General features: G+C 41.9%; 1 protein-coding gene across 25 annotated transcripts in view; it reads right to left on the bottom strand.

Annotated features, from left to right (window-relative positions):
• LOC129006839 (WASH complex subunit 2) overlaps positions 1 to 24340 on the bottom strand; it is a 63919-nt gene that overhangs the window by 37528 nt on the left and 2051 nt on the right. For 13 of the 25 annotated variants that reach the window (XM_063669840.1, XM_063669835.1, XM_063669832.1 and 10 more), the window contains 12 exons: positions 16670 to 16732; positions 14482 to 14655; positions 11228 to 11321; positions 9808 to 9869; positions 8498 to 8545; positions 4978 to 5088; positions 4351 to 4438; positions 3652 to 3723; positions 2500 to 2618; positions 1969 to 2026; positions 692 to 751; positions 121 to 300 (listed from right to left, as the gene is read on the bottom strand). In XM_063669840.1, the coding sequence (XP_063525910.1) occupies positions 121 to 300; positions 692 to 751; positions 1969 to 2026; positions 2500 to 2618; positions 3652 to 3723; positions 4351 to 4438; positions 4978 to 5088; positions 8498 to 8545; positions 9808 to 9869; positions 11228 to 11321; positions 14482 to 14655; positions 16670 to 16732 (1129 nt within the window). Of the gene's footprint in view, positions 1 to 120; positions 301 to 691; positions 752 to 1968; positions 2027 to 2499; positions 2619 to 3651; positions 3724 to 4350; positions 4439 to 4977; positions 5089 to 8497; positions 8546 to 9807; positions 9870 to 11227; positions 11322 to 12653; positions 12678 to 14481; positions 14656 to 16669; positions 16733 to 24340 lie in introns of those variants that run through there. The other 12 variants (XM_063669836.1, XM_063669846.1, XM_063669839.1 and 9 more) reach the window with 4 other exon arrangements.

Consider the following 24340-nt stretch of genomic DNA (forward strand, 5'->3'; position numbering starts at 1 on the left):
GGAATGCTGCAGAAGGGATTCTGGTACTGTAAGACATACAGAACTAGGTGAGCTTATGTTCTTTTTAGGTAACATTCTTTTTCTGGCTGAAGTCCTAGAAACGGAGGCAGGAATACATACCTGTTTTGGAAGGTTTGCTGTGGGGTGTCGAGAAAAAGTCATCATCATCATCACCATCATCATCATCAAAGAGGCCAGTGGGAGGGGGAAAGTAGGGGCTTTTCCTTGGAGTGGGCTGCTCAGGCTTCTGTGGCTCCTTCAGTGATGGAACGGAGGCAGCACCAAACACATCCGTGTCTCCTGTAGGTGGAAGGACAAGACAGCCACAGCTGTGAGCCAGTGTGGGCCTGTTGAATTTACAGAAAAAAATTATCACCCACCAAAAACTCTTCATTTCAGTTAATCAACAAAATGCATTAACAGGGCCCAATAGCCTCCATCCATTACTGCTACAGAACATCTCACAATGGAGAATCACCAGGTTGCTCAAACACAAAAAAGTCCAAGGCCACTGAGCTCTAGGAGAATAAGAGCTAATATCAGTAAATGAACTCTTTCTATAAGCTGCTCAAAGCCCTTTGAAGCTCGCAGGTATTTCCTCATCTCCAGCCAGGCTTTAGAAGATGATAATTTTGAAATGGAAAAAACAGTATTTGTGTAGTTTTTAGAAAACAAACCTAAGTTATGTTACCTAAAAATACAGAAACAGCTCCTGCTGGGATTTTCTTGCCAGGTTTGGATGATGAAGACTCTAGAATGAGAAAGCAAGGGGTAACCATTTTACAAGGGAAATAACTTTCCTTGCTATTTTCTACCTGAAATACTTGCACTGTATAACACAGCTAGTACCAGACCATTTGAAACCACTTTTTCCTGAACAAGCCATTTTAAAATTCTTTAGTATTTTCTTCTCTACCGATGTCAGGACTTTTTTTTGGGATTGACACAATCTGAGCTGTGACTCCAATGGAAGAGCATGCTGACTGTCATCAAGCCACAGCAGTGGGTCAGCTGGGGGACACCAAGGGTGGTGGTGAGCACAGCTGGCAGAGGCAGGGACAGCATGACCAGGGCTCCCCCAAACAGTTCCAGCTCTACCCATTCCAGTTGGATGAGAATGAACAAGAAAAAAAGAACCGCAAAAACACGTGAGTCATCAATAAAAAAATAAAGACATAAGAGCAAAGGGGGAAACCAAGCAAGTCACTGATGCTAAAACGTGGACAACAGAAAGTAGAGGAGAGCCAGGCTAACAGCCCGCACAGCACGCACAAGGAGCGGCCTCCAAGGCCCAGCTCTGATGCACGTGCCCGGGAGACTCGGCGCTCAGAATCACTAATTCCCAAGTCCCGAGAACTACCACAAACCTATTGAGTAACATTTGTAGGTTAAAAAATATATTTATATTTGTGCTTTTAAAAAACTGCACCAATGGGACAGGTGCAGTGGCTCATGCCTGTATTCCCAGCATTTTGCGAGGCCAAGGTGGATGATCACTTGAAGATAGGAGTTTAAGACCAGCCTGGCCAACTGTCCAACACGGTGAAACCCTGTCTCTACTAAAAATACAAAAAAAAAAAAGCATAGATGATTTTAATGCACACTGGGTTGGGGAATTACTGGTCTCCAACTTATATACAGAATGTTAAAAATATTTCTTTAAATTAAACTTCATTCAATGGAAACCATCCTCAACATTGCTCTAGGGTACTTTTCTTGTCTGACTTTTTATGAGTTCTCTCCTAACAAAGAGGCAAGATTGTGGTATGGGTTTACAGATGGTATTGTTTTTTCCAAGACATGAATTAGTGAAGATGAATTACTTTCAACTGGACCACAGTAAAAACAACAGCTTCCTACTTAACACAGAAACAAGGCTTGGGAACAACCTCAGGGTTCCATCTCCTAGTGAGAAAGACAGTTTTGGAACTCTGCATACGGAGACGCAGCTGACCAGCCCCAGCTTACCCTCCTTAACAGAGGCTCCAGCTTGCCGATCCTGGGGGGCTTCCGTGAAGAGGTCACTCTGGTTGTAATAAGGTATATGACAAAGAATTCAAAAAACCAGGAGAAAGCATAGCTGCATTTGAGGATTTCTAAGGAAAAATAACCTACAAGATTTAAAGCTACATATTTACTACTCTGCCAGAAAATCAGTTGCAAAGTGATAACTATGGCAAAATCAGACCCTAAAATAATTTAGGCCTGTCCAGGAATTAAAAACAAACATGGAAGACAACAGATAAGGCAAGAAACAATCACCTAGTAAATTATTCACATTAACACGTGCACATCTTCTCCTCACCTAACAAAGGATAGAAGGATATGGCATTTCTCACTCTGTGATTCTTAGTTCAAAACGTCCCAAAATATGAAAATAGAAGCAACTTCCAACTGAGAAGCTGTTTTTCCCCCACTAAACAAGCAAAGCCTATTTCTTCCCTGTGGACCCCTGACACAGCTAGCTGCAGGGAGTGTTGCTGGGTGCCATGGACTCACCTCCTCGTCCTCATCATCAAAGAGCCCCTTGCCCTCACTGAACAGGCCGCCTCCAGAGCCAAATGGTGAGAAGTCCTCGTCGGTCAGCTTGGGGGGTGCAAATAAGTTATCCTCTTCATCTAGCAAACAGAAAGCAATGTTTTGCAGGGAGTATTAAAGATGGGTCCGGAACTCAAATTCCCGGGTTAGCATCTGCTGCATCTCCAAACTGGCATGGAGTTTATCTGACACTATTTAACAAAGTGTGAGGCAGGCTGATGAATTTCACACTAAACCCCTGGCACAGTCCACTGACGCCCTCAAAAGGCTCTCTGGACCTCCACTCTTAAGTCTGTCAATGTCTGCGGCAGACAGCATTCATTCTCTAGGCCAGCACCCTGGATCTGGATTTACTCTGAAGCAAGCATTCTGGTCAGACACCACATTCAAGACCCATTCCCCAACCAATCTGGGGGAAGGAAGGGCAGAATAAACAAAGGGACCTGCAAACTGACACAGGGACAAGTCTAATGTAGTGGTCGTGGCTGTTTACAGGAAAAGGCCTGGTGTATCCTTTATTGAAAACAAATGCTAGAGATTCCTAAGTTTCTATACGTCTAAGAATTCTAGAAAGACAAGAAATGATTGCTGTAAAATCTAATAAATCAAATCTCTATAGGAATTTTTACTCCACACCCACATCTCCTCCCAGCACCCCAAAACATGCCTTCTGAGGCTTTTGTTTGTTTTTGAGACGGAGTCTCGCACCATCACCCGGGCTGGAATGCAGTGGCGTGATCAAGGCTCACTGCAACCTCTGCCTCCCGGGTTCAAGTGATTCTCCTGCCTCAGCCTCCCAAGTAGCTGGGACTACAGGCACCCTCCACCACGCCAATCTAATTTTTTGTATTTTTAGTAGAAATGGGGTTTCACTACGTTGGCCAGGCTAGTCTTAAACTCCTGACCTTGTGATCCGCCCGCCTCGGGCTCCCAAAGCGTTGGGATTACAGGTGTGAACCCCCACACCCAGCCCAGAGGCTTTAGAAAAGTAAATGGAGACAGACCCATTTGTCAAAGGGAAAACAGCATGTAAAGCAGTACTTCATGAATTATGTAAGCAACATTCCTGAGTCAAAGGCTCCTAAAATAACAGAATTGAGGGAAAAGGCCCACCGTCTGAAGGAGTTCTCCTTTCCTTCTTCTCTTTGAGTGTCTTCCGAGGTTTTGCTTCTCCTGAGGATAAGGCTTGAACAACAGTTCACAGTTTTAATAGTACTAAGTCCTCCCTCAGTATACACATCCTGGTTCTTTCCACGTCTGTCATCCTCATAACTCACAGCTAAGAGCAAGACATCTGCCTTTCATCATCTCAGCTGCACCAGAGCACTGAACCCCCGGCCCTGCCCACAGTGGGCACTCAAGAATCTTTTTGTAAGGCAGAAGGCTTCTGCTTTTGTACCAGGCTCATGTGCATAACAGGATTGTATTTGTTGAAAGAATTATTATGTTGTCTTTCTACCCTGTTATAACTAGAATACGCTATACAGCACATTCTTATGTGTTCAAAATATAGGAGTAAATATTCAGCCAGGAATTCTTAAGCTGTTGCCCATGGTTCTCTGGAGTTTCCATTAATCCCCTGAAATTATATGTAAAGTGTTATCTACACGTGTACATGTACGTTTTTCTTGTGGGTCCACAGTGTTCAGTTATCTAAAGGAGCCCGTTAACCAAAAAAGGAATAAGCACTACAATTAAGCCTCTTCTGCTGTAGTAATTACTAATAAAAAAGGGAAATCCACCTTTGGTGAAGCCAGCAGAGGGCCCCGCACTATCCCTCCCCTACTCCCCGTCAATGTGGCTGGGGCTCACTTGTCGGCTCCTCGTCCACTCGGCCCACGGCATCCCCCTTGATGCGGGCAGCCAGCTCATCTGCAAACGATGTAGGTCTGTTTCTTTTCTACAGCAGAAGAAATCAAAAGAATCTCTTTTTTGTAACAAACTAGTACACTTCACTTTGGACACCTAATGACATTATGTACACAAAAGCAAAGAAATTGAACTGAGGAGAAAACAGAGTTTAATTAAATGAATTTAAACATATGTACCCTACACAGCTCACCCAGGGAACAGGACTCATAAAATGTTCCTTCAAAGGGAGATGCCATTTCCTTATATTTTTTAATATTTGACTTTAATACTTAAAAATCTAAATAAGAAAATAAGAAAAAGGTGCATGGGTGGAGAGACAGGAGCACTATGGTCTTCAAACTCTGGAACCAGACATATTCTGAATGATCTGACTCATAAAATCATAACATCTGGACAAGAAAGTGGTACTTGTGAGGCAATTTGAGATGCTTGCCATTATTTTCCAAAGTGTAAATGAAATGACAAATATGCAAAAATGAGTGAGGTACAAAGTAAGTCACAATAAAAAAAAAACAAGTCATTGGTTCTAAAACTCTGCCAAGTGATAGCAACTACAGCCTTCCTTACAGGTCTAGTAATTTCTTCAATGTCCTCAATATCTTCCTCCTCCTTCTCAGAGTCAGCGAAAAGGTCACAGCCATCATCATCTTCTTCCTCATCACTCATTTGTGTGGTGTTCTAAGAGTATAAAATAGCAAATTAGAACTACTAGTTATTAAGCTAAAGAAGAGATACTGTCAGCCTTTAGGCTCCTCCTTCAAAAAGGTTAACAGCTTTTTAAAATAATAATCATAATCATGATGCAGTAAGTTATGAAGCAAAAGATGTGCTGGAACAAATAATACACAAAATTTACTTCGAATCTTAAAATATATATATATATATATATATATATATATATGTTTGGTTTTTTTTTTTTTTTGAGATGGAGTCTTGCTCTGTGGCCCAGGCTGGAGTGCATCAGCACGATCTCGGCTCACTGCAACCTCTGCTTGCCCAGTTCATGCTATTCTCCCGCCTCAGCCTCCCGAGTAGCTGGGATTACACACATGCACCACCACACCCGGCTAATTTTTTGTATTTTTAGTAGACATGGGGTTCACCATGTTGTCCAGGCTGGTCTTGAACTCCTGACCTCAGGTGATCCACCCACCTCAGCCTCCCAAACTGCTAGGATTACAGGCGTGAGCCACCAAGCCCGGCCTAAAAATGTATCCTTTATAAGAATGTAACAACAAGAATATAAAAAGCAGAATATTAAAATACCAAAAATGACTATTACTAGAGAAATATTTTTATTTATTTATTTATTTTTGAGAAGAAGTTTCGCTCTTTTTGCCCAGGCTGAAGTGCAATGGGGTGATCTCGGCTCACTGCAACCTCTGCCTCCTAGGTTCAAGCCATTCTCCTGCCTCAGCCCTGTGAGTAGCTGGGATTACAGGCACCCGCCACCACGCCCGGCTAATTTTTATATTTTTGGTAGAGACGGAGTTTCACCATGTTGGCCAGGCTGGTCTCGAACTCCTGACCTCAGGTGATCCAACCACCTCGGCTTCCCAAAGCGCTGGGATTACATTCCCAAAGCACTGGGATTACAGGCGTAAGCCACCGTGCCCAGCCTTTTACTAGAGAAATATAAACATCATCAGCATAGTACTACCTTAGTAAAAATACTGAGTAATAGTTAAAAGGTAAAAGCTGTAACAGCTAGAGAGCCATCCCAGGTAGGTCAAGCAAAAAAGCGCAGAATAACAAATCCAGGATGATACCACGCCCCCTCTGCAAACACTACAGCATTTCTATGGAAACAGATGGGTTTATAAAAGCAAAGAAACAGACTTGGAATGACATGCTCCCAGAGCATGATCCCAGTTAACTCTGAAGAGTATGCAGAGAAGGAAAGGACTGGAAGGCTCAAACTTAGGCTTAACTGTTAAGTTCTAATTTTTCCAAAGGTACACACTACTATGTATAATTAAAAAAAATTGTTTTTCAATGTTTGAATCAACGAACTGTGCCAGGCATGTTACTAAAAGCACTTTATTATCTAATTTAATCCTTACAACTTTGAGTTTAGCTGCAACACACAAAACCAACCTGTTGCATAAGCTAGTGCTTTTACTCACTATACTGTACTGTTTTTGAAAAACTGTTTGTGGCCGGGCGTGGTGGCTCACGCCTGTAATCTCAACACTTTGGGAAGCTGAGGCAGGCGGATCACCTGAGGTCAGGAGTTCAAGACCAGCCTGGCCAACATGGCAATACCCCATCTCCACTAAAAATACAAAAACTAGCTGGGCATGGTGGCGCATGCCTGTAATCCCAGCTACTTGGGAGGCTGAGGCATGAGAATCACTTGAACCCAGGAGGTGGAGATTGTAGTGAACCAAGATCGTGCCACTGCACTCTAGCCTGGGTAACAGAGAGAGACTCCGTTTCCAAAAAAAAAAAAGGAAAGAAAACCTGTTTGCATTTACAGATCTTAATAGGAAATTCCATAGAAACAAATATCCTATGAAGAAAGACTGATCATTAAAATTATAAAGATCAACCACATTTATGAATACAACCAGGAAAATACAGCACCAACCAGAAAGTGTAAAATCCTTCATTTGACAGTTAAACATTTTTGTGAAAAAAATATTTCCCAGTTAAGAAATTTAAATGCAAATTTTTAACTAAAAGAAATTTAAAATAATCACCCCAGTGATGAGATTGTAGGAAAATCTACATGCATAATACTTAATTTAGAATGTCCACCAGACATTAAGAGTTATTAACATAACTCTATACCACCTCATTCTGAAGAAACAGTTCACAGAAGCAAAGGATTTCTATACATGAAAATATTGGCTGGGCGTGGTGGCTCATACCTGTAATCCCAGTACTCTGGGAGGGCGAGGTGGGCGGATTGCCTGAGCTCAAGACCAGCCTGGGAAACATGGGAAGACCCTGACTCCACTAAAAATACAAAAAATTAGCCGGGCATGGTGCCACACACCCATAGTCCCAGCTACTCAGGGAGGCTGAGGCATGAAAATCGTTTGAACCCCGTAGGCGGAGATTACATTGAACTGAGATCAAACCACTGCACTCCAGCCTAGGCAACAGAGCGAGACTCTGTCTCAAAAAAAAGAACAGAAAATATTGAATACATTATTACATCAAAAATACAACTCTAGAAATAAACTCTTTCCCTTATACATTTAGAGACTATGACAGTATCATACTCAGTATGTTTAAAAGTATAGAAGTTTACAATGCAAACTGCAAAGGCTATTTAAAATAAGGAGGCCAGGCATGGTGGCTCACGCCTGTAATCCCAGCACTTTGGGAGGCCAAGGTGGGTGGATTACCTGAGGTCAGGAGTTCGAGACCAGCCTGGCCAACATGGTGAAACCCCACCTCTACTAAAAATACAAAAAAATTAGCTGAGCATGGTGGTGGGCACCTGTAATGCTAGCTACTCGGGAGGCTGAGGCAGAAGAATTCTTTGAACCCAGGAGGCGGAGGTTGCAGTGAGCTGAGATCATGCCACTGCACTCCAGCCTGGACAACAAGAGGAAAACTCCATCTCAAAAAAATAATAATAATAAATAAGGACACATTTATAAAATGTTAACATAAAATGGCAGAAAATGAACGATGCACACTATGAAAAGAATATGCCTTTAGATATTCAAAAATTAAGATAACTGCTAAGACAGTAGGGTAAGAAGTTTTCATCTTGTGAATACTCATTAATGTTACTGCTAGATTGTCTCCAATTTTAAAACAGAAGAGGGACTCATGCAAAGTAGTTCAGTTTAGATAACTGAGTCTTCTTTTAGAGGTTCTATTTTCCAACTGTTTTTCACTTCTTTGAAACTTCTTTGCTTTCTAAGAAAAATAAACTGTAAATCAAAATTGGAAAAAATATATACGAAGGAGGTAGTTAGCCTAAATACATGAAATGCTTAAAGGAAAATAAATTGTATACATGAAAAAATCCTCACTTTGTCATAAATCATTCCAAAGTAATTTTAGTATATATACTACGCTTCAATTAAAAGGTAAAAACAAAGTCATTTCAATACATGAGCCTTACCCGGTTTTGATCATTGTCACTGTGATGGGCAAAATCTTCGTCTGACTCCTTTATGGGGAAGAAAAGGCTTTGTTGTTAAATGGGCTTTACTGAGAAGCACAGAAATGATTGCACGTCTAAGTCTCTGGGGCAGGCTGAATCTATGTCAAGTGGAGAAAAAGCTCTGACACTCAGTCTCTTTGTACTGACTACTGGTCACCTTAAGTATCAAGGTGCAGATAAGCTGGGTAGCTGGCAGTATTGTGAAGGGTTGCTCCAGTTAACATGTAATTTCTGTGGTTCACTTAAATGCCTCTTACAATTTGTTCACATCACCCGCACTTTCAACTCTTGCCTTTGGATTTAAAGTAAGAGTTGCACATTTAACTAACTAAATTACTGAAAGTCAGTTTGTGTTATTTTACATTTTGGACTATACTGTCTCTATTTCCTCTCATTAGGATAACTACTTCATTAGGCCCAAGAAGGGGACATCAATAGTTGCTATGAGCAACTATTGATGAAGTGCCACATCGGTGGCTAAAAGCAAGGGATTCCGCTAATGAGCACTGCTTTTGTTATAGGAAAGTTACTTAAGAAAAGCTCATTTCCTGCTGTCAGGTTTTTCTTTGGAGGACTGGAAGAAAGGCAGGGGAGGGAGAGTGCAGAAAGGGGGACCAACCAGAAGAGAAAAGCACACACACAACACTGTCTCCTTTCGGAAATCTCATACTCGAGGACTCTCCTGCAACATGGCTGTGTCCTTTGCAATAACGAATATCCCATCTAAAGAACAACTACAGATTCAACTGTAGTCAAGGCCCACAGACTCAAACTCTAGACAAGGGAATGAAATTATGCTCTGTGGATATGAAGGCGCTAGCGGCAGCAGCAAAATAGAATGTTAAGTGGTGGCTTTCAGTATATCCTGCTCTAGGTTTTATAGTTTACAAAAGTTCTAAATGTAGATTTTTTTCCTTAGAATTATTCAAAGACAGAATATACCCAAAGACTATATCCCAGGCAGAGATTCCACCAAAACATCTAAGCTGCCCTTCTCAAAAATATATTGGGTGAAAGAGACATTTGGTGGCAAGATGGGAGAGAGGATAATAGTGAAAGAGATTAAAACAGCTTTCCCTATCATTGTACATAAGGCAAAAAGGAAATCTAACCCTTGGGAAAAAAAAAACTCAGAATGTGGCTTCTATCACTGTCAAAAGCTTTATGGAAGCAGATTACGAATTCACAGTTATGCTATTTACTTAGCCTGCTAGGCCCATCTTAAGCTTGCTGCCCACCGTGACCTGGTCATACCAAACAGCCCTTACCTCCTCTTCTTTCTCTTCCTCAGTGTCCACAATACTGCCACGATCACTGCCTACAGAGCCTTCTGTTGAGAAGAGAGATAAGGGTCACCACACCAATATTCACAAGAAAATGTCCTTAGCTCAAAATCACAAACCACCATACAACAGCATCACAGAGATCTTGATAAAACCATCTATACCCACTTACTGGAATTGAAAGTGTCATTATGGTGAGGAATTACGTATTTATATAGTCTTGAAGTATCTCTCCCGCCAAAAATTATTCATTACAAATTAAAAAAAAAACTTGCTTGTACTCTTTAAAGATGTCAAGGTCATAAAAAGCAAAGAAAGGCTGAGAAATGGCATCAGATTAAAAGATAACTGAAGATTTGACAACCAAATGTGGTGGCTGGTCCTGGATTGAGTCCTGGACCAGAGAACAAAAGAGAGAGACTGTAAAGGGTGTCACTGGGACAAACGGCAAAATGTGAACATAGCAGCAGATTGGATAACACCCTTATGTCCAGGAAAATATCCTGGCTTTGTAATTCTACTGTGATTATACAAGAGGTATCCTTGTTCTTAGAAAACACACACAACTGAGGTCAGGCGTTCGAGACCAACCTGCCCCACATGGTAAAACCCCATCTCTACTAAAAATACAAAAATTAGCCAGGCGTGGCGGTGGGCACCTGTAATCCCAGCTACTCAAGAGGCTGAGGTAGGAGAATTGCTTGAACCCAGGAGGCGGAGGTTGCATGAACCCAGGAGGCGGAGGTTGCAGTGAGCCGAGATCGCGTCATTGCATTCCAGCCTGGGTGACCAGAGAGAAACTCTGGCTCAAAAAAATAAAAAAAAAAGAAAGAAAGAAAAAGAGCCGGGCACAGTGGCTCATGCTTGTAATCCCAGCACTTTGGGAGGCCGAGGCGGGCGGATCATGAGGTCAGGAATTCGAGACCAGCCTGGACAATATGGTGAAAGCCTGTCTCTACTAAAAATACAAAAATTGGCCAGGCGTGGTGGTGCACGCCTGTGGTCCCAGCTACTCAGGAGGCTGAGGCAGAAAAATCGCTTAAATCCAGGAGGCGGAGCTTGCAGTGAGCTGAGATCGCACCACTGCACTCCAGCCTGGGCAACAGAGCGAGACTCTGTCTCAAAAAAAGAAAAAGAAAAAGAAAAGAAAAAAAGAAAACACACAGAGAAACATTTAGAAGTAACAGGGCATGAGCATGATGTCTCCCAAATAGGTTCAAGACAAAATATTATGTATATGTAGAGAACAATAAAACAAATGTGGTGAAATGTTAACTGGTAAACCCAGGAGAAGGGTATATGAGAGTTCTTTGAACTATTCTTGAAACTTTAATGTAAAATTTGAAATTATTTTAAAATAAAAAAGAAATGTTAAGGAACAAAATTATTTGGTGAAGAAAAGTACCTTCACTGGACAGCTCTCCAAGACCTACATCTTCTTGTTCCATGAACAGCTTTGACCCAATGAGATATGGTAAAGGACGATCAATGTATAGATCCTGTAAATCACGAAAGGAATAAGCTGTCAAACATTTCAGTTGAAAACAAACTTACATGGGCCACCTGATGGCCTGTTCCATCTGACTATCCCAAACAAGCTACATAACGAAGGTGGAGAATAAGAAACACAGCAGGACTAAAAGTTAAAAAAAAAAAAATTCTTTTTTTCACTGATTTTTTTAAAAGTCAAATCCTAGGTAAAGATGTCAAGGTAAGGCCGAGCACTATGGGTCATGCCTGTAATCCTAGCACTTTGGGAAGCCAAGGCAGGTGGATCACTTGAGGTCAGGAGTTTGAGACCAGCCTGACCAACATGGTGAAACCCCGTCTCTACTAAAAGTACAAAAAAATTAGCGGGACATGGTGGCGGGCAACTGTCATCCTAGCTACTCGGGAGGCTGAGGCAGGAGAATCACTTGAACCCAGGAAACAGGGTTGCAGTGAGCTGAGATTGCACTACTGCACTCCAGCCTGGGCAATAAGAGCGAAACTCCATCTCAAAAAAAAAAAAAAAAAAAAAAAAAGGTGCCAAAGTAAAGCTGTATCACACAGAATCTCCCTCCCCAAGGGCCTAATTAACAAAATTTAACAAAAATGGCAAAAGCCTACCAAAAGTTTATCAGCAGCAAGCAAACAGGGAAAAGGGTACAACCTCCTAGTATAAGGTCCAAGAAGAAGAGGACCAAGGAAAGAAACTGAACATTCTGGTGAGCTGTCCTCTAAAAAGCAGTACTAATGAGACATAATATATATATATATTTTTAATATAAAAATAGATTAGGCCGGGCACAGTGGCTCATGCCTGTAATCCCAACACTTTGGGAGGCTGAGGCAGGTGGATTACTTGAGGTCAGGAGTTTGAGACCAGCCTGGCCAATGTGGTGAAACCCAGTATCTACCGAAAATACAAAAAATTAGCCGGCTGTGGTGGCGCATACCTGTAATCCCATTTACTCAGGAGACTAAGACAGGAGAATCTCTTGAACCCAGGAGGCGGAGGTTGCAGTGAGCCCAACATCACATCACTGCACTCCAGCCTGGGCAACAAGAGCGAAACTCCGTCTCAAAAAAGATAAATAAATAAATTTTTAAAAAAAGATTATAACTCAATAAACAGAAGAACAATACCCCCTAGTGGTTCCACACTGTCGAATTTCGAAAAGTGAAGTTGGTAAAATAAGACCAGATGAGAAAACAGAGTGAGGTGCAGGAGACTGTGGCCCCAACAGCACATGCTGGAGATCTGCCCATGTCAGCCGTCTACTCCTGTCAGTCCCACACCACACACACACATTAAAAATTTAGGGTCGGTCGGTTGCATTGGCTCCCACCTGTAATCCCAGCACTTTTGGGAGGCCGAGGCGGGTGGATCACTTGAGGTCAGGAGTTCAAGACCAGCCTAGTCCCCATGGTGAAACCCCGTCTCTACTAAAAAACACAAAAATTAGCTGGGTGTCATGTTACATGCCTGTAATCCCAGCTACTTGGAAGGCTGAGGCAGGAGAATCGCTTGAACCCAGGAGACAGAAGCTGCAGTGAGCCGAGATTGTGCCACTCCAGCCTGGGCAACAAGAGTGAAACTCTGTCTCAAAAAAAAAAAAAATAATAGGGTCAAGAAAGTGCTCCACCCTCGCACAGCCTCCTACTTCCACTGCTGAAGGAAATGCTGCCCTGTCCCCTGTGAGGCATTGCCCTTTGGCAATGATATCTCTTCCTTGTCAAAGGACTCTGGGGCAGGGGAGAATAATTCTGATGTTTCACACAACAACAGAAAGATTGGGAAGGTTAATGTAAAGGTTCAACGACATCACAGCAACCAATGGAGCATAAGGCAAAGACAGGTGAATTTGGACTAATTCTCACTGACTCAGAAGACATCCCCAAATCCTCCTACAAAAGAAAAGTGTACCTCCACAACTTTCTCTGCAAGGGGAAAAAAAAAGAAAGTGCTGTGTGTCTTGGAAGTATCAAGTGTGGTCCAGGCAATACATTTCCCAGAGGCCACTGCTGACTTTTAAAGGCATACAGTGAAAATCCAAGCAGCAAGTATACCAGTCAGTGCCAAATGATCTGCCTCAATTTGGTGTGACTCAGCAAAGCTCAAACTGGAAGAGAAATCTGCAGCTACAGAATGACTAGAAGAGTTTGGTTCAGGCTGGGTGCGGTGGCTCATGTCTGTAATCCAAGCACTTTGGGAGGCCAAGGCAGGCGGATCTCCTGAGGTCGGGAGTTCGAGACCAGCCTGGCCAACATGGTGACACCCTGTCTATACTAAAAACACAAAAATTAGCTGGGTGTGGTGGTGGGCGCCTGTAATCCCAGCTACTCAGGAGGCTGGGGCAGGAGAATCATTTGTACCCGGGAGGCAGAGGTTGCAGTGAGCCAAGATCACGCCACGCACTCCAGCCTGGAGGACAGAGTGAAACTCCGTCTCAAAAAAACAAAAAAAAAGAGTTTGGTTCTGTGGCATGTTTTAATTCGGAAGGCCTTGTGTGTCACAAGGCCTCTTTCTATAAATCACTGTGGTAACTTTCTGTGTTCACTACCGAGAGACTCTGTGTCACCCCAGTTGTCTCTTTGAACAATGTGGGAGAAAACTGTCAAGCAACCAACACTCACTAGGCTATGAGGGAGCCTGGACATGAATGCTCACAGCAGCTTCATTTGTATTTAATAATTGCCCAAACCGGAAACAATCCAAATGCCTTTCAGTTCTTCTGCAGTCTTCCTTAGCCCAAGCTACATAATTTCAGGTTCCCAACACTCTCTGTTTCTTTTGAGCCTCCCCACCCTTCAAACCCCAATTCAAATATCATCTTTGCCCCAAAGTTCCAGCTGGAAGTCAATTCTCTCTCAGGGCATTTACAATGGTTACTCGTATGAATGTCTCCTCTCTTCCACCAGACTGCAACACACACCTCGAGAGTAGAGGCCATGCTCTGCATCTTTGCACCCCCAACTTGACATGTTGCCTTGCACCTCACAAGTACTCCATCAGTGCTCAGGTAAAGCGAGTCTTTCTGGTGGAGTCAATGTGAGACTACTAAGTGACATACTCACTTCCCAGAGGTTAAGTCCATGACTTACTAATCGTGTGCCCAATTAAAGTAGCCCAAACATAATAGTTGTGCAATAAATATTTAAGTTGAATGTCTTCACCTTTGGTTCAAGGATCAGTTCCACCCGCCCATTAGCATCATCTTCCTCAGAGTCTGAGTTTCCTGCTTTGATATCAAGTTGCTCAAAGGCACTGTCCAATACTTGTAAGCCATAGTTCACAGCCTCCTGGACTTTAGGAATGAGATCTACTTCTTTCTGCTCTCGAGTCTTCTCCTACAAAATAAATACCACGCAGTATGGGTCTCCAATATATTGATACTGCCCCAAGAGAATACTGTGAATGTTCTCTAAAGCCTAGCCTCAAGCTCCAAAAAAACTTATTTAAAAATGTTAACAAAGTCAAATTCTGCTGAATGCCTTGACACAGACTTTGGAGTAAGACTGCAAGTTTTAAATCCCAAGTTTGCCCCTTTCTGGACATGCATCAAACTACCTAAGGTTCCAGAGCTCAAGGGTCATCGTCTACAAAAGCAGAGGTACAACTACTGTGTGGAGAAGTATCCCAACAATGAATGCACGCTGTTTCCCCACTGCTGGAGGGCCTAGACTCTCAGACTCACTATGACTATCCCACGAGCCCTGGTTATCCCTTGGGTAATTTTAGGTGTTAAGACTTACACGGAAGGTCACAGAGGTCTCATTTTTCAATTACAGTTTAAAGAGACAAAAAAAAAAAATACTGGACAATTACAATTATTTTATAAATCTGTTCTACATCAAAAGGGGTCATTTTCATCTTGGTCTATTCTGTGTATACCCTACAACAATGCCGCACTCAAGAAAAAAGGTTTGTTCGTATCACCAACAGGCTGAGAATCTCCCTCAGGTGTCTTCTTCCTGCGACAGCAGCTCTCAATGGCAGTCCCCGCAGACACAAGTGGGCCATTGTGAGACATACCAAAAAATATTTAGTGTCATTTCCCTCTCTCACAAATATTCTAGAAGGAACCAAACCACACAGTGTTGTTCTGAGGGCCAAAGGCAAAAAAAACCATATGAATATTTTAGTCTTTTATCTCAAGTACTGAAGTCTTTCTAACTGAACTTTTTTGTCTTGGTTGTGTATTTTTCTATTTGGATATGCTTGATTCTGAGTTAAATAGCTAATATTGTACTGAGTTTGTGAAAATGTGTATGAAATATATAGCGGTTTTTTAAAATAGTACACTAAATATCTATCACCTTCAAATTAAACCCTGAATTGGTATAACCAGATACTACTGCACTTAAATGGCTAGCAAATCCTTGCGTTCTATTAAAAATAAAATAACTTGCTGGGCACAGTAGCTCACACCTGTAATCCTAGCACTTTGGGAGGCCAAGGCTGGCGGATCACTTGAGGTCAGGAGTTTGAGACGAGCCTGGCCAACATGGCGAAACCCCGTCTCTACAATAAATACAAAAAAATTAGCCAGGCATGGTGGCACATGCCTGTAGTCCCAGCTACTCAGGAAGCTGAGCCAGGAGAATCACTTGCACCCAGGAGGCAGAGGTTGCAGTGAGCCGATATCGTGCCACTGCACTCCAGCCTGGGCGACAGAGTGAGACTCTGTCTCAAAATAAAAAATTTTTTTTAAGTAAAAAATAAAATAACTTCTTTTTTTAAATGCTGGCAACAGGCAGAACTATAGCTGGTTTCGAATACCCTTTTCCTAGTCTAACAGCTTCATCTGTTACAAGTAATAATTGCTGACAAAGCGCCAACCTTTACAGGTGATCCATATTTTCTGAATAAATGAGAACAAATTCAAAGCTACTCCAATAATAAACTTATTCACAGTCCATGTGCCTTCCCAAGTGGAAGAAAAAGAAATCTCTGCTGGAGTGCTAAGAAGTCAGTGTGACCCAGAACCTCTTAGCTATGTTTTGGGCTCTGGTGTGAGATCTCAGGAAGAAGGCTGGTCCATCTGTAACTCAGGAAGCCACAGGAAAAAAATGGCCTCTGGGACCCTCCAAATCTGTAATATGTACTATCTGGCCCTTTACAAAAGAAGTTTGCTGACTTCTACTCTATTCTTATACCAGAATTCAAGGATTTGATCTCTGTATTAGTTAATACACTACATTTCAGAAACAAAGGAAAGAATACCCTCTTGGGCTGCTGTCAGGAGCAGTCCCTCCCTTTCCCACCCCCGCCCACCACCCCCCAGCTCCCACATAACACATTGATCTCCATCACACTTCTCAAAGTCAGAAACTCAGCTGAAGAGTGATTTCATACAAGTACCTGCTCTGTTTTTTCTGCCTCAGCCTTAAGTACTGGCTCCTCCACTTCTTCATCGTATACACGCTAAATATGGAAGCAAACTCAATGTTAAAAGGTCAACACGTCATTGGAAATATATCACAATATAAGAATTAAACACACAGTAACTAAGGACAAAGATGGGGAAGGAAATGGTTATTCAGCAAAGGGCTGAGACCACTACCAGTGGGTGTCTGTGACAGTGGGTCATGGACAAATAGCAAAGAATAGTCCATTCACAAAAAAAAAAAAAAATTTTTAAATACAAATGACTAGGAAACATGATGAAACTTTAACCTTGTTGTAAACCAAGAGTTGCAAAAACAGTAAGATATCAGTTTTCACACCTTTTCATTTACCCTAATAAGGTTGATGGGCAATGATACAGTATTCTCACCCCAGGTTATGGAGAATGTCAACTGGTGTAATTTATTAACTAGGAAACTAGAACTTCAGGATTTTGAAAAAGGAAAATGGTAAAGGCAAAACTTATTTTCATTCAGTTGCTTAAAATGGCTGATAAATTTTTGTTATCCCATTTGTATGAAAGCAGAGAGAAAAATCCACCACTGACTTGCCAGAAAGGCTGGGCACTTGACTGACCCTGACAGCATGGGTAGGCAAGACTCTCTTTTCCAGAAAAGACCCACTGCTCTGCCAAATCACTGTGACTCTTGGTTTTTAAAATCATTTTTATGTTTTAAAAACGACCAAAGTACAACATGCTTGTTATAAAAAGTCAATAAAGGCCAGGTGCAGTGGCTCACGCCTGTCAGCCCAGCACTCTCTGAGACCGAGGCAAGGGGATCACTTGAGCTCAGGAGTTCAAGACCAGCCTGGGTATCATAGTGAGACCTCATCTCTACAAAAAATACAAAAATTAGCCAGGTATGGTGGTGTGCACCTGTAATTCCAGCTACTTGTGGGGCTGAGTCAGGAGGAACTCTTGAACTTGGGAGGTAAAGGCTGCAGTGAGCCCTGATCACACCACTGCACTCCAGCTTGGGTGACAAAGTGAGACCCTATCTCAAAAATAAAATGAAATGAAATTAAAATTGTTTAAAAAGAAAGAAATAAGAAGTCAATATAAATGAACTGATGAAAATCTTCTGGCATTAGACAGTGGCCGTGATTATAAAACTTTGAGTACGCTAAAAACCACCAAACTCTATACTTTTTAAAGGAGTGAATTTTATGGTATGTGAATTCTATCTCAATTTTTAAAATTTTAAGTCAATATAAAGGCACATGTAAAAGAGATGTATTTTAAAATAGTTCCCTCCCCATCCCTAACCTGATCCTTGGAATACCCAATTTAAGCCTGGTGTGTATGCTCGTTTCCTGAGGCTCTGAACACAAATATAAGCAAACACGTGCATATATTTAGAGCTCTCCTACCCTTCCTGCTTATTTATTTATTTATTTAGAGACAGAGTCTAGCTCTGTCACCCAGGCTGGAGTGCAGTGGCAGGATCTTGGCTCACTGCAACCTCCACCTCCCAGGCTCAAATGATTCTCTTGCCTCAGCCTCCCGAGTAGTTGGGATTACAGGCGTGCACCACCACGCCCAGCTAATTTGTTTTTGCCCTTTTTTTTTTTTTTTTTTTTTTGAGATGGAGTCTCACTCTGTTGCCAAGGCTGGAGTGCAGTGGTGCGATCTCAGCTCACTGCAAGCTCTGCCTCCTGGGTTCATGCCATTCTCCTGCCTCAGCCTCCCAAGTAGCTGGGACTACAGGTGCCTGCCACCATGCCCGGCTAATTATTTTTGTATTTTTAGTAGAGATGGGGTTTCACCATATTAACCAGGATGGTCTCGATCTGACCTCGTGCTCCACCCACCTCGGCCTCCCAAAGTGCTGGGATTACAGATGTGAGCCACTGTGCCAGGCCTGCATTTTTTTTTTAGTAGAGATGGGGTTTCACCATGTTGGCCAGGCTGGTCTCAAACTCCTTGACCTCAAGTGATCCGTCGGCCTTGGCCTCCCAAAGTGCTGGGATTACAGGTGTGAGCCATTGTGCCCAGCTGAAACTGATTATTTATTTATTATTTTTATTTATTTATATAACTAGAGAGGGATTTTACCTAAAGAGGCAATAAATAAATCTTAGTCATTCCCAGATTCTATGCACAAATGTGTAAATTCCCTGTCACTAGCAGCGTACTCAAGTGCCCCTTACCCAAACCTCTGCCAGCAATGGCTCCTGTCCACCCATCTTTAAGTATCTGCCAATCTGATCAAACAATGTTGTTTTTAAACGATCATATCCTCTGACCCAAAATTCTACTTCTTCAAATTTAGCTCCAATGAAAATTATCATAAATGCAAACATCAGAATATTCACGGTATCATGATTTCCAGCAGAAAGTCACAAATACCAAATTTATAATTCTATGCAATTCCAATCAAACGCTAATAAAATATTCTGTGGCACAATACAGTAAGATAATCCTGCTGGGGGCAGTGGCTCACGCCTGTAATCCCAGCACTTTAGGAGGCTCATGCCTGATAATCCCAGCACTTTGGGAGGCTCATGCCTGTAACCCCAGCACTTTGGGATCACCTGCGGTCAGGAGTTTGAGACCAGCCTGGCCCACATGGCAAAACCCCATCTTTACTAAAAATATAAAAATTAGCTTGATGTGGTGGCCGGTGCCTGTAATCCCAGCTACTCAGGAGGCTGAGGCAGGAGAATCGCTTAAACTTGGGAGGCAGAGGTTGCAGTGAGCCGAGATTGCACAATTGCACTCCAGCCTGGGCAACAAGACTGAAACTCTATCTCAAAAAAAATAAATAAATAAGTAAAAGATAAACCTCAAATTGACACAGAAAAGTAAAAAGCCAAAGATTGATAACCATGACAATTCTGAATAAAAAGAGATTATGGGGACTTGCCCTAATAAGACATTATAAATCTGCAGTATTTAAGATTATGATACTGGCAGACAGCAGAGAAACAAAACAAACAGCAGAGGGCAGAAACAGACCCACAATTCCATGGAGGCCTGATTTTATTTTCACATAAACACACACAAACATTCATATATAATAGTCAATGAAGAAAAGAACAACTACACAATAAAGCTTATCTATAAGGGATAAAAATGAAATCCCTCTCTAGGTAAAAAGAATAAAAAGTTGACCAGGCATGGTGGCAAACACCTGTGGTCCCAGCCAGCTATTCGGGAGGCTGAGGTGGGAGGATGGCTTGAGCCCAGGAGTCTGAGGCTGCAGTGAGCTGTTTGCACCACTGAACTCCAGCCTGGGCAACAGAGGGAGATCCTGTCTCAAAAACAAAAAAAGAATAAAAAGGCAGAGATACCAAGGAATCCCCACCCAAAATGATTAGAGTTAAGGACAAATATGGGAGGTAGGCACCTTTGAAGCAAATGTGGCAAAATATGAAACCACTGATGCTAGGTGCTACATTTTCTTAACACTTGTGGTTTCTCTCTGGACTTTTCTATTTATTTATGAAACATTTATGAAATTTATGAAACATTTCATAAATAACATTTAATATTGGAAGGTTATTAAATAAATTATGATACGGTTTAAGAACAAAAAAATTAAATTCACAAAAGTCTCAAAGATGGGTTAAATAAGTTCACATTAAGAAAAAAAGTAGGCTGCAAATGTAAATACACACACACACACACACAGTCATCTAGAAAAGGTTAAAGTTAAAAAACAAGAAGAAAAAAATACACTGAAAAGTTCAATGGTTGGTTAATTTGGGGTAGCTGATTTTTTGTAGGTTCAATTATTTATTTTTTTATTTATTTATTTATTTATTTTTTTTTTTTTTTTGAGACAGAGTCTCTCTCTGTCACCCTGGCTGAAGTGCAGTGGCGGAATCTCAGCTCACTGCAAGCTCCACCTCCCGGGTTCACGCCCTTCTCCTGCCTCAGCCTCCCAAGTAGCTGGGACTACAGGCACCTGCCACCATGCCTGCCTAATTTTTTTGTATTTTTTAGTAAAGACAGAGCTTCACCGTGTTAGCCAGGATGGTCTCAATCTCCTGACCTCATGATCCGCCCACCTCGGCCTCCCAAAGTGCTACAGGCGTGAGCCACCACACCCGGCCTACTGTAGGTTCAATTCTTTTAAGCCTGACGTCTACATGGGAAATGGACTTAGAATATATGTGCTAAACGTTGAGAGGCTCCCCTCAAGCTGAGGAAATTTCACACAATTTTTCTTTTTCTTACTTTTCCTAATTGCTCTATAAAGATGAGGGATTACTCTGGTAATTTTCAAAGTCAGGACCCCAAAAAGGTTAAGTAAATCTCAAAAGTGAGACTTTAAGACCTGGCAGCTACCATGGTTACCTATCAGCAGCCTGCAGCTAGAAAGCCAAACATGACATCTAAGAAACCTAAACCCATGGGACCTAAAGCCCATGGGATCTTTTCAGGGTGAGCAGGACTATGCATCCTCAAGTACTTCATATCCAGCAGATAACCAATGCTAACTTCTTTCATCCTCACCTGCTAAACTCACAGCTTCATGTGTTTTGTGATCAATTTACAGTCAGATAGCTATACCCAGGACTGTTAAATATCTTTGGTATTGCTCCTCATCTGGGGAGACAGGGTAAAAGGGGAAAGTGGGGAACTGGGGAAAAAGGGACCAGGGCTGCAGAGTAACAGATTATACACAGCCCTGGTCCCCTTTCATTTATGCGTACTCTCATTCATTCAAATATTCACTGGGTCCCTAAATATCAGGCTTGTGCTGGACCCCTCAAATATATTTGTTGTTAAAAATATGGGGCTTGATTTAGCGGGAGGGTCCAACTCATCGAATCCCATTAATAATTGTAAAATTACAATTATAAGAAGTCTACTAAAGAATGTGATGCTTCAAGTGCTTTTATCCAGGGGGTCTGCCTAGTGCAGAGGGTCCAAGAGGAAGTAATATAATTGAGCAGAGACCTAGAAGACAGACAGATGTCAATCATAGGGTAGAGGCATAGGAAGCAATGTAAGCAAAGGCCCCGTAGCAGCAGAGCATATGGCATCTCCAAGGAATGAGAAGGCTGGAGTATCAAAAGCAAGGGGCATTATGTAAAATAAAGCAGGTCTGGGGGTGAGGGAAAAACCTGTGCAGGAAATCATATGTCAATAAGGCTTTTGGGCTTTACCTCCCTCTCTCTAATTGCTGAGTACTTGACAGTTTCAGCAACTCCATCTGTTTCTTCAATAGAAAAGTAGAAAAGGAGGGAAAAATGACCGAAATTCAGCTTTTATAAATCAACAGGAAGATGATCTGGAAAATTAACCCATTTATGCCTAGTGTCCCATTATTGGAACACTAAACTTGTGGGAGTTATGTATATCCTACTGCTCAAGGTCATTGCCAAGGTCTGGCTTTTCACAAAAAAAAATTCTAACCTTGGGCATAAACAGGTTAATTTGTTTCATTGTGGAATTTTTTTTTTTAATTTTACAAAGCTAAGATTTTGAAACAATTGACTTTAAAAAGAAAAAATCCTCCCTCACCAGTTCATTTAACAAACTAAAGTCATTAACTATGGCACTTGGTATTTCAGGATCCAATTCCTAAATTAACAGATAATTAAGCCTTTAGAATTGTGTTGCCTTCTAATTAGACACTAGAACACTGGCCAATGTTAATTAGTATTTCTTCTCCCTCCGAGTCCCCTCTTGAGCCTTTACTAATGGTACTAATTTCTCTTGCCCTAGAAAGTCCTGACTGTTCTCGCCCTAGAAAGTCCGGATTGTTTCACTAACTTTATAATATAGTTTGCAACTTTGTGGCTGCCTCTGAGGCTGATTAATAAAACCCAGAAACCTATCTGACTTTGAATGTTTCTGATAAATTACCATGAAACCAAATGGCACCATAATTCAAGCTGGAATTGTAATACCTAAGTACTGATGTCAGGGTTTGAAAATAAAACATTAAAAAGCCAGATCGCCGGGTATGGTGGCTCACACCTGTAATCCCAGCACTTTGGGAGGCCAAGGCGGGTGGATCACGAGGTCAGGAGATCGAGATCATCCTGGCTAACTCGGTGAAACCCCGTCTCTTCTAAAAATACAAAAAATTAGCCAGGCGTGGTGGCACGCGCCTGTAGTCCCAGTTACTTGGAAGGCTGAGGCAGGAGAATGGTGTGAACGCGGGAGGCGGAGCTTGCAGTGAGCGGAGATCGCGCCACTGCACTCCAGCCTAGGTGACAGAGCGAGACTCCATCTCAAAAAAAAAAAGAAACTTCCCAAATCCTTTGGGACTCTGGTGCTACAGCACTGACTGCAAAGAAGTGCTGACTACCTGATCCAGCAAGAAAAGTACAGAATGAAAAGAACAGGAGTGCTTAAAAGGACACCAAATTAACTTGATGAAAACATTATGGGGCTGTGCACACCAGAGAAGTTGAGTCTAGAGTCCCTGACTTTTCCAGTGAGATAGTCAGGACCAAGCATGGACATTCTGTGTAAACAATCAGAAAACTACTGATTTTACTTGAATGCTTTTTTTTTTTTTTTTTGAGACGGAGTTTCGCTCTTGTTGCCCAGGCTGGAGTACAACGGCAGGATCTCAGCTCACCGCAACCTCCACCTCCCAGGTTCATGCGATTCTCCTGCCTCAGCCTTCCCAAGTAGCTGGAATTACAGGCATGCGCCACCATGCCCGGCTAATTTTGTATTTTTTTAGTAGAGACAGGGTTTCTCCATGTTGGTCAGGCTGGTCTCCAACTTCCAACCTCAGGTGATCCACCCGCCTCGGCCTTCCAAAGTGCTGGGATTACAGGCGTGAGCCACCACGCCCGGCCGAATACTTGTTATTTTTCAAACTCATAAGTACTCCTTTGCTGTTAAAGGAAATAACTGGCAAAGAGATCTCTAACACCTTTATTAATATCTTTATTTTACACATAGCTCTCCAAAAAAACACAGGAAGTGGCATTTAACTCGAGCTACTAAAAAATGCACAAACACGCTGCACAAGTTGACTACATGGCATTCTCTTAACTATCCTAAATCTTGGGCTTTTTTTATAATTTTGTGATTCTGAAAATTTTATTACTTTATATCTAACAATCTCAGGAGACAGCTTACTTTAATAATCCTTTTTCCACAAATGAATGCTGATATTCAGAAAGTTGGGACACCCTATGAGAAACACAGGTCTGTTACCTAAACTTCCTCTCCATCCTCATCTCTTAAGTCTCCACTCTGCTCCAGCCACACTTACCTCCTTTGTATGCTGGAATTATACTATTTGCCAAGGGAGAGGCTCTATCTAATTTACCTATGTATTCCTACCATCTAGAAGGAACAGTAAAAAGACAAAAATCACACATAGGTTTAAGCTCAGTAATCTGTTTACAGTTGATTCCATATTGTAAGTTCAGCCATCATAAACTTTAGTTGAGAATATTGCAAGCAGACATATATATCCCCTGAATATAATTTATCAGAACATAATGACCCCAATCAACAACTGAAACCATATGCTGGTGTCCAGAGGGTCTAACCAGGTAAACAGCTGTCCTTACAGATCACGCCACAACAAAGGTAGTGTGAGTGCCACACAATTCAGCACAATTGCTGACTACTCTCAAAACTGACAAAAGATGGAAGCACCGAAGTATAAGAAAATTTTATCATTAGACTTTTTTAGAGGT

The sequence above is a fragment of the Pongo pygmaeus genome, chromosome 8, assembly GCF_028885625.2.
Source record: "Pongo pygmaeus isolate AG05252 chromosome 8, NHGRI_mPonPyg2-v2.0_pri, whole genome shotgun sequence".
NCBI lineage: Eukaryota > Metazoa > Chordata > Mammalia > Primates > Hominidae > Pongo > Pongo pygmaeus.